General features: G+C 43.4%; 1 protein-coding gene across 3 annotated transcripts; it reads left to right on the top strand.

The window, feature by feature from the left end:
* Positions 1-2,070: 2,070 nt before the first annotated feature.
* On the top strand, positions 2,071-9,257 carry LOC109909840 (GRB2-associated and regulator of MAPK protein 1). Of its 3 annotated transcripts, none has more exons than XM_031796706.1 (6): positions 2,071-2,213; positions 4,005-4,145; positions 4,970-5,100; positions 5,289-6,449; positions 6,707-6,867; positions 7,177-9,257. In XM_031796706.1, the coding sequence occupies exons 3-6, from the start codon at positions 5,074-5,076 to the stop codon at positions 8,033-8,035; spliced, it is 2,208 nt and encodes a 735-aa protein (XP_031652566.1). In that variant the 5' UTR covers positions 2,071-2,213; positions 4,005-4,145; positions 4,970-5,073; the 3' UTR covers positions 8,036-9,257. The 3 variants fall into 3 exon arrangements, with proteins under 3 accessions (XP_031652566.1, XP_020364477.1, XP_020364476.1); XM_020508888.2 differs by lacking the exon at positions 2,071-2,213 and adding an exon at positions 2,601-3,004 and having other exon boundaries at positions 7,180-9,257; XM_020508887.2 differs by lacking the exon at positions 2,071-2,213 and adding an exon at positions 2,602-3,004.
* The last annotated feature ends 21 nt before the right edge of the window (positions 9,258-9,278 follow it).

Below are 9,278 nucleotides of genomic sequence, written 5' to 3'. Positions count from 1 at the left end.
ATTGTCAGAGCAGAAAGGAACACACCATTTTGGGCCTTCATATAGGCTAGTGGCCACACCTGGTGCTGGGGGGGTGGGCAAAAGAGGGCGATGCCTTATAACGATGACTTGGTTGTACTGATTGCTGGGAAAATAAAAAAAACCTTAGAAAGATGCCACCGTCCTGTGTGCTCACAATAAGAGCTCATATGTCATGGCTCACTTGACTTTACGAGAATATACCTAATTTTTATTTTGAGCTGTGTCATCTTCTTGGAGCTGGGGGAGGAAAGAAAAATAATGATTAATACATTTGTGTTACAGTTAGCATACAGTGTACATTGAAGGCATATCTCACCTCCCTCTCAAGTTTTTTTATTTCAAGGTCCAGTTTCCTAATTGTCCTCTTTTTTATTTCGAACTCCAGTGCAAGATTTTCCATCTTTTTCTTCTTGTACTGAATGTCTATGTCTGCCAGTTCTATTTGGCGCCGGAGGTGGTTGCCATACAACTTTCTGATAGCTTGTGAGCTCTGTGAACACAATACAATTAGCGCAGCTGGAATTTGGCAGGATGTGGTGTCCTTTTATTAATACGCACTATGTTGCCAGGCTGGTTTTCCCACTGTATAGCATCTGGGTCCTGTAAAAGAAATTAGATTTTTTGATTTTGATGAGGACTCCTCACCATTGTAGAGTAAATAGTACTTTCACAGTCTTAACATGATACCTCATGCCTTCTGGAATCCAGAGAGATGGTCTCCTCCTCATCATCGTCTCCATCATGTGCCGTTGCTGCTGCACTGGGGCCTTCACCCTATCACATTTAAATCGGATTCATATTGAAGCTAGTAGACAAGACATGCCAGGCCTACAGTATGCCTTTGATGGAGTACTCACTGGATCAGCATCGTCTGGTGCTTGTGCTGGTGGCTCTAACAGGAACACAGTGCTGCCAGACACTGCAAGGCAATAGGTAAACCAAAGTCAGACAGTCCAAATTGATTCAATATGAATGTGGTTGTATCCCATGTAGAGATGGAAGGACATACCTTGAATGAAGCGGGTGGCATCTTGGGAGGAACCTATGCTCGTCTCTTTCCCCCCAGGGATCCCCTCGAAGACGGGCCTGCCTTTATTTAGCTCCAAGGCCATGTCCTCTGCTGGGGTAAGGTCAGCCTTTGGTGACCCACCACCCGTGCCTTGTCTGTGGGTATTCTTTTTCACTGCTAAAACAGTACAGACAATGTGTGAGCAGGCACCTTCTGGGTACAATATATGCTTGTGCTTTGTTAAATATTAGTCAGGGACCATACCATTCTGCAGAATGTTCTTGTATTTGATTTTGACCTGCTGCCATGTCCGTTTTGGCCCGTTCATGTTTAATCTACACACACACACACACACACACACACACACACACACACACACATTTAATGGAGTCACACTGCAAAAAATTACTTGGTATTTTTGTCTTGTTTTCAGTAAAAATATCAAAAAATGTATCATAGCTTTATACAGTGTGATGGAGTTACTTTACACAATTTCACTCATATCTGCAGTGCATTTCAATAAAAAAAATTACCGTTTCATAATTACAGTACAACTGCATTTTTGGAGATGTGAATTAAATATTTGAATTGTAATTGTGATGTTTCAGCGGAGCGGGGAGTGTGTAATTGTGCACTACTTACGCATTCAGGCGGTCTGCAATACTTTGCCACGCTTTTTCTCTTTGCTTTATCACTGTGGCGGTGTTGCCTTTCTTCTTAATTATATATTTTACCTCCTCGTATGCCTCCATGAGGATTTGTGCTTCCGACGGGGAAAAGTACGCGGCTCTAGTTGCCATGGTAAATCAGTTAATCTGTGATCTGTGGCGGGGTCTATTTGAGTGAGCCGTGAGCGCGCACCTATCCAGGATTGGTTTCACCTGGCTTAATGAATCCGTGTCTGCTCATCCTGGCTTGGTCTTTGTGCAACCAATTAAGCCTGGACGCACATGTTTTGGCTTCATTGAGCTCAGCTGAGTCATTTATCCGGATGTCTTAATTCTACTTTTGTGCAACAGGCCCCAGGTCACACTCTCCTACAATTATAGCATTACAAATGTATGCATGAATGGTGCTGGAGTAGCCTAGGCATATAAGGTTGAAAGTGGACTCTCAAGAAGGATATTGGCTGTTTTGATCCCCCACCTTGCAGGCACCGATCTTCTTCAGCTCCCACTTTTAAGTAATTTAACTAGTTTATTTCTCGTGTGGATGAATAATATGCATAACATTTAAAGCACAATAGATGCGTTGATATATTTTATATGCGTAACATATTTGTCAGCCTGATAGTTGTTCGAGTAGGACACAAAGTAAAATAAAGACCTGAATTATTAACTCATGATATTCTCCCTTGGATTCCCCAGTTTGTGTTGAATCTCAAGCTTGACCTTGCGGTGAATTCAACATCTGACTGGCAGGCCATAGTAAAACCCGGCTATATCGTACAAACGAATGAAAAAAAAAAAAGTACTTTTTTGTCTTTAAGGTTAGGGTTAGGCATAAGGTTAGCAGTGTAACATTTTAGAAATAGGCGGGGTTTATGGCTGTGGTAACTAGTGACGACCCAGACAAGGGAATAGTTTGAGAAGTAGGCGTCTGGCATGTGCAGATATCTATGGTTTCAATACACAGCATTTCCTGTCAATTTAGGTGCAACTAGCATACTAGCTATTACGGAGCTAACATGGCTGTGCGACAATTCAGGAAAAAAATTGCTAGCTAACCTCAAAATAAACAAAATCGAATCAAAAGAAAGGTGTAGGTTACATGACTGAAAACAATGCAAAGCTAGCAGCAACGCCGGGAAGTGGTGCGTTCATGCTACGCATGTCGTCTGTTTACAAGCTAACATGGACCTTGGATCAATGCTGTACAACAATTTGAAAGATGTATCATGGAGCACGACGTCTTTACCCTTAGATCGACTTGTCAGTGTTTATAGATTGCCCCAAATTGTGAAGTTGGACAGTGGTAGGTACATTTTGAGCAATTTGTTTTTACTAAGGGTTAACGAGTTAATACGCTGCTTAAAATGGCAATAAGCCAATTAAGTTAGCTAGCCTCCAACCTAACTATCTAGGTTAGCTAGCTAAGATGCATAGCCATCTAATGTTAGCTAGTTAATGGTTGCTAGCCAATTGAACTAACAGTTATCTACTCTGTCATTGTTGACAACGTAGCTAACGTTAGTCAACAAAGTTGCAAAAGCTTACCTAGCTTTTTAATAAAAATTGAAAAGATAGAAATGTATAAACGCTTGTAGCTAGCTAGATTCATTGCTTGATTGTTAAGTTCCCGGCACTGCATCTCAGTGCTAGAGGCGTCATACTGACCCTGGTTCGATTCCAGGCTGTATCACAACCGACCGTGATTGGGAGTCCCATAGGGCAGCGTACAATTGGCCCAGTGTCGTTAGGGTTTAGCCGGGGTAGGCCATCATTGTAAATAATAATTTGTTATTAACTGACTTTCCTAGTTAAATAAAAACATAACGCTATATTTGTAATTGAAAGAGGAATGCATTGCAATAGTTTTTTTCTGTCGCATTCCCTCCTTAGTTTGCTTGGTACAATTCATGTATGCATACAGAAAAGATACTGTGAAATGCAGTCCGAGTGGGCAACCAACAAAAACGTAGCTAAACAATAGAGCAAATGTAATTTGGTTTAGGCCATGATGATAGCCATATCTACAGTTCTATTTAAAGCGTTAGCTACATAGCCATTTAAAACTATTATTTTCATTTTAGCCTACAGTTATAAGTCTAGATGAATGCTTAGTCTAAATTAAACGAGGTGATACGCTAACGTTAATCATGTAAAATATACCATTCATGAGGGACTGATAACTAGTTATACATTTAAATGATTGATATTACTGTATTCAAATCAATCTGTGAAATTGTCTCGTTTTTTTTATGACTGATGTTTGCCACTTGTGTAATTTGAATGAAAGTGTCTCTCTTCTCCAGGTGAGTTGGTGGACGTCTTACGAGACCATGACTACCTCTTGATTCATTCTTGTCGCCAATGGACTACAATCACTGCACACAGTCTGGAGGAGGGCCATTATGTCATTGGGCCCAAAATAGAGATCCCGGTACATTATGAAGGTTAGTCAAATCACTGTTCCATTTTTAAATCTACTTTGTCAGTGGTTCACGTGGCAATGTTTATTCAGATGTATGTGAATGCCTTAGAGTAATATTAATCAGTAAACTAAACCCACTCAACCTTTACAACATTCACTATGACTCTCCCTTGCCACAGTCTAGCATATCATTTAAGCAACCTATTTTACATCACACTTCACATGGACTGATTAGACAGATCTTTGCCTAAAGCTTATTTTATTGTTAACAAGCTTTTCAATGCCTTTCTAAAGCCATTGACGTTAATCAATGAAAAATACATTGATTTGTACAACCAGTACATTTTAAATCCTGTGCTAGAATCAAATATGCAACATGCACATATTGTGCTGTTTGCTCAGGGTTTAGAACAGGCACAGTCCCATTTCACTAATCTTAAAAGCCTCTCAGGCTTGAATCAATGATTATACAGACGGTACCCTTTTTACATCACTGACTCTCTGCTGCGCCTGCGCCAATCCAACTGATCTGGCCGATGGGACCTCAGACTGACATATGATCAATGCTCTCGCCTCACAGCATATGGGAAGTGTACTTAGTCAGACTGTAAAACTGATTCACGGAAACACTGTACATAACTGGAACATTGAGGTTGCAATGAAAGCTTGGCCTGGTGCAGGCTGAGGCTACTGCTGGGAACCAGGGTTATTCAGATAGCAATGTTCCCAAAGGGTCTTTGTTGTGTGTTCAGACTAAACTAAAAGGGCCTATCCTATCCAGTAACATAAACAAAGGTAACATGCAGCCAGGCTATCCTGTCTGATTCTCTCCACCCCTTCCTGTAGGTCAGTTTAAGCTGCTGGAGCAGGACAGAGATGTCAAGGAGCCGGTGCAGTACTTCAACAGTGTGGAGGAGGTGGCCAAAGCATTTCCCGAACGGGTGTATGTCATGGAGGAAATTACGTTCAATGTGAAGGTCAGTTGCTATTGGTTGATAGTTAATCAAAAGTTGATTTTAGCCTTAGTGACTTGTAAGTTATATACATTTCCAAAATCTACAGATGTGACATTGTCATAAGGAGATCAATTGGAGTGTTTTTAGGGGTTATAGTTATGTGATCTTTAGGCTATGAGACTACAATCCAACACGTCCTCGTCTCACAGATGGCTTCGGGCGAATGCAACGAGGACACGGAGGTGTACAACATCACACTAAGCACCGGTGATGAGCTCACCCTCATGGGCCAGGCAGAGATCCTGTACGCCAAGGCGTCCAAGGAGAAGTCGCGCTTCAACACCATCTTCAAGAAAATCGGCAAGCTCAACTCCATCAGCAAGATGGCGAACCGTGGCAAGATGCCCTGCCTCATCTGCATGAACCACCGGACCAACGAGAGTGTCAGCCTGCCCTTCCAGTGTAAGGGTCGCTTCAGCACCTGCAGCCCCCTAGAGCTTCAGATGCAGGAGGGGGAGCACACCATCCGCAACATCGTGGAGAAGACCCGGCTGCCCGTCAACGTCAGCGTGCCTGGCAGCCCGCCGCGCAACCAGCATGACGTCCACCTGATCCGCGAGAGTCACCGCTACAAGTTGGTCAACATCCAGACCAAGACGGTGGTGGTGGGCTGCGTGCTGCGCAGTAACAAGATCATCCCCGTCCACTTCCCGCTCCACATGGCCTCCATGCCCAAGTTCATCATCCCTGAAGGGTTGCTTCAGAACGAGCTGTGGCTGGACACCATGGTGCACCGCTGGTTCACCTACTGCCAGGAGCAGTTTGACATTGACGACTATTCCCGTGCTGTGCGTGATGTCAGGACCGACTGGAATGACGTTGATGGGAGGAGCCCCAAGAAGAGTAGTGGTGGTAGCAGCAATGGCTGCCCCTCGCACATGCCCAGCTCTCTCACGTACGCCCGTGACGAGCTTACCCAGTCATTCCACCGGCTCTCGGTGTGTGTCTATGGCAACAACCTGCACAGCAACAGCGAGGTCAACCTGCAGGGCTGCATGACGCTGTGCGGAGACTGGGTGCTCCTGCCATCCGAGGGCGTGCTGGCTGATTCAGTTGACACAGAGTACCTCTTCCCTGAGCTGCTGGAGGACATGAGCAAGTCTGATGTTCCCTACGAGGAGCTGTGGCTGGACCACTTGAGATCAAGTCGGGGAAGAGGAGGGCACAGTGTAGGCGGCGAGGACCCAAGAGGCACCAGCAACACCTCCATGGCTGTCATATCATACCCCGCCTCCTCCTGTCATATGGGTCCAATGGTCAGCTCTGAAATCTGTCTAGCTCCGCCCCCAGTCCCACCAAAGTCTGAAGCTGTGAGTACACATGAATTCTATCATCATGGCTACATTTAACAACTAATATTCCAGTATTACTACCAAGCAAATTGGAGAAAATATTGTTGTTATATGAGACATTGTAACAATTTCATATTATCTACTGGTGTAAACATCCTCTCACAGCTAAAAACAAACCTTCTCCCAAATTACCTAGCAGTTGTTCATTGCTTGTTTTCACTGGCTGTTTTGGAATGGTTTGAGTCTTTCTGATTTACCTTCACCTTCCTCTCCAGGTGAAGGTAGAATGCCGTCATTTGAATGCCCCTCCCATTCCCCCCCGAAGTTCCAAGCAGATGATGTCCACCCCAACGCCGGCTGTAGCTAAGGCTCGGCAGACGGAAACGCGCTCTCCAAGCCCCACTCTCTCCTATTATTCCTCAGGCCTACACAGCATGTAAAATCCCAATGTGTAGCCTCATCATTTGCGTATACCTTTTGACTTCAATGCATGTTTCACACACACCACTCAATTTAGGATTTGGTCTTGCACAGTCTATGGATTTTATTCTGATCCTAGATGATACATTGAAATTACCATAAAAAAAAAAAACTTATGTACACACTTCCTTACACCTCCCAAAGGTCTGGAGTGTTGGGCTACATTTAGCCCTATGTGACATTATTTCAGAATATTTTAGCAGTGTTTAGACTCAACTTGTACCTAGTTCTTTCACTAACTTTGGTATTTTTGTTTTGCCCGCAGCAGTGGAGGAGAGAATGAAGTGACCGAGGCAGACGAGCAGAACCACGTATGTTACCCCTGTAACTGGGTCAAGGGCAACAAGGAGTGCCTGACAGCATCCCACGTGAGCCCACCTCTCGACAGCGTACTCTCCTGCCCTTCTAGACTATCGTGGCCCAACGATTTCTGTGGAGGGGATTCTCAAAGCATGGAGGAGTTCCTGCCCATCCCCTGTCGAAGTTACTACAGCTATCCCAGAAAAAGACCCTCTGGCACGCCCAAGTCGCCATGCCTTTTGGACTTTGATAGAAAAGAGCAGAAGGGCGGTAGCGCCATCCCCTTGAAATCCCACAAAGCCTCATACACTAATCAGTTTTGCACCAAGTCGTTGAGCTACACCCTGGAAATGTACAGAGACAATATGATAGACGAATGTAACACTAAACAAAGCCTATCGTGCCCCATCTTGCCACCGAGGACGCCCAAATCAAACGAGACATGTAAAGATTCTGTCGAAGATACGGCACAGGACACTCTAAAGTGCCTGGTCAGCCAACAACACGACCATGTCACAACGACAGAAATATTCTCCATCTCCTATCCCCCCCTATCGCCACTGTCCTCCCCCTCCCTGCCAGCCCCCGGAGGACAATGGCAACCACCCACCAACCTCTCTGGACTTTCCATCGAAGAGGTGTCCAAATCGTTACGGTTCATCGGCATTTCCGGTGACATTGTGTCTTCGTTCGTGACAGAGAAAATCGATGGGAATCTACTTCTGCAGCTTACGGAGGAGATTCTGACGGAGGACTTCAAGTTAAGCAAACTCCAAGTGAAGAAACTCATGCAGTTTATTAAAGGTTGGAGGCCTAAAATATAGCCAAACCCTTTAACAAAATGTTTTGTACTCAAATGCTATGCACATCCAGAAATTATTCTGGGGGTTATTTCATATAGCAGAAGTTGGCCAGATGAAACAACTTTGCACATTCAAGTTCTTTGAGAAGGATAACACATGAATTGGGCATAGTATATAAATGACTATATACCCTCAATAACCCACACTCAACGTTAAGCTTTCTTATTAAACCAAGGGCAGTCGAAGGTGGCTGCCTAACTTGTCAATCCAGCTCTCCGAAGTCCAACCCTGGTAATCATTACAGTTGTCTATGTAACAGGGATGTGTTTGTTGTGTTAACTCGTCATTATATCGGTTTGTCCTCTTTAGGGACATTCCCTCAACTCCGTTACTATTTGCTTTAACCCAAAGCCTTAACAGAAGTAATGAGGTTATTCATGAAAGTTTGCGATCCAAGCGATGACATTTAACTAATTTATACGTGTGTGTGCTTCTTGTAATGCTGAATTAATATGCAAGTAATAACCACCAATACAATAACTTCATATTCCACATAATGAAATGCACTTGAGTAAAACCGCCGTTGCCAGTACAAAGACTGTGAATCAACTCATGACAAGTGTCCTTAAATCTATATTTCATTTTTTTTAACCAACGTTGACCGTGTAATGGTTAGAGGAAGCATTGGGGTTCAAGAAACAACTACCGGGATGTACCGTTGCTAAAGGACAATGGTTTGACAAATTAAACGGAGAACTTGCTATTTAAACTAAGGATATGTTACATGGGTTTTAAAGAGTATTTAATAACTACTAGCCATGGATTAATTTGAAATAATCTGGGATAATAATATCATCCCTTATTGTACAGATTCTCTGACTTGAGACTGACCAGACTAATCTGCCTTAGACCATTAACGATACTACATTTAGCTGGGGAAGCGTAACAAAACGTTCAGATAGACATGCTTTGTATAGCACAGTTATGATTCATGTATAGAAATGTGAAATCATGTTACGACTATAGCTATCTGCAACATTTCACCTTACTGAATACACCTTGTCATTTTTCCAGTGTTTGTGTCAAATTACTGTAATGACAGTAAATGATCAGTAGCACAGGACCATGAACTGGAAAATGCATCTACAAACTGTCATGGGAAAACGTACTTATAAACCCCCATTATGTTTTGACCTAACTCTTTCTATGGTTGTCTATGATCAATAAACATGGACACGTCTTATCTTTTGGCTGAGCTACAATG

The sequence above is a fragment of the Oncorhynchus kisutch genome, linkage group LG18, assembly GCF_002021735.2.
Source record: "Oncorhynchus kisutch isolate 150728-3 linkage group LG18, Okis_V2, whole genome shotgun sequence".
NCBI lineage: Eukaryota > Metazoa > Chordata > Actinopteri > Salmoniformes > Salmonidae > Oncorhynchus > Oncorhynchus kisutch.
The sequence above is the reverse complement of the archived record's forward strand: the minus strand, read 5'-3'. Positions and strand labels throughout refer to the sequence as shown.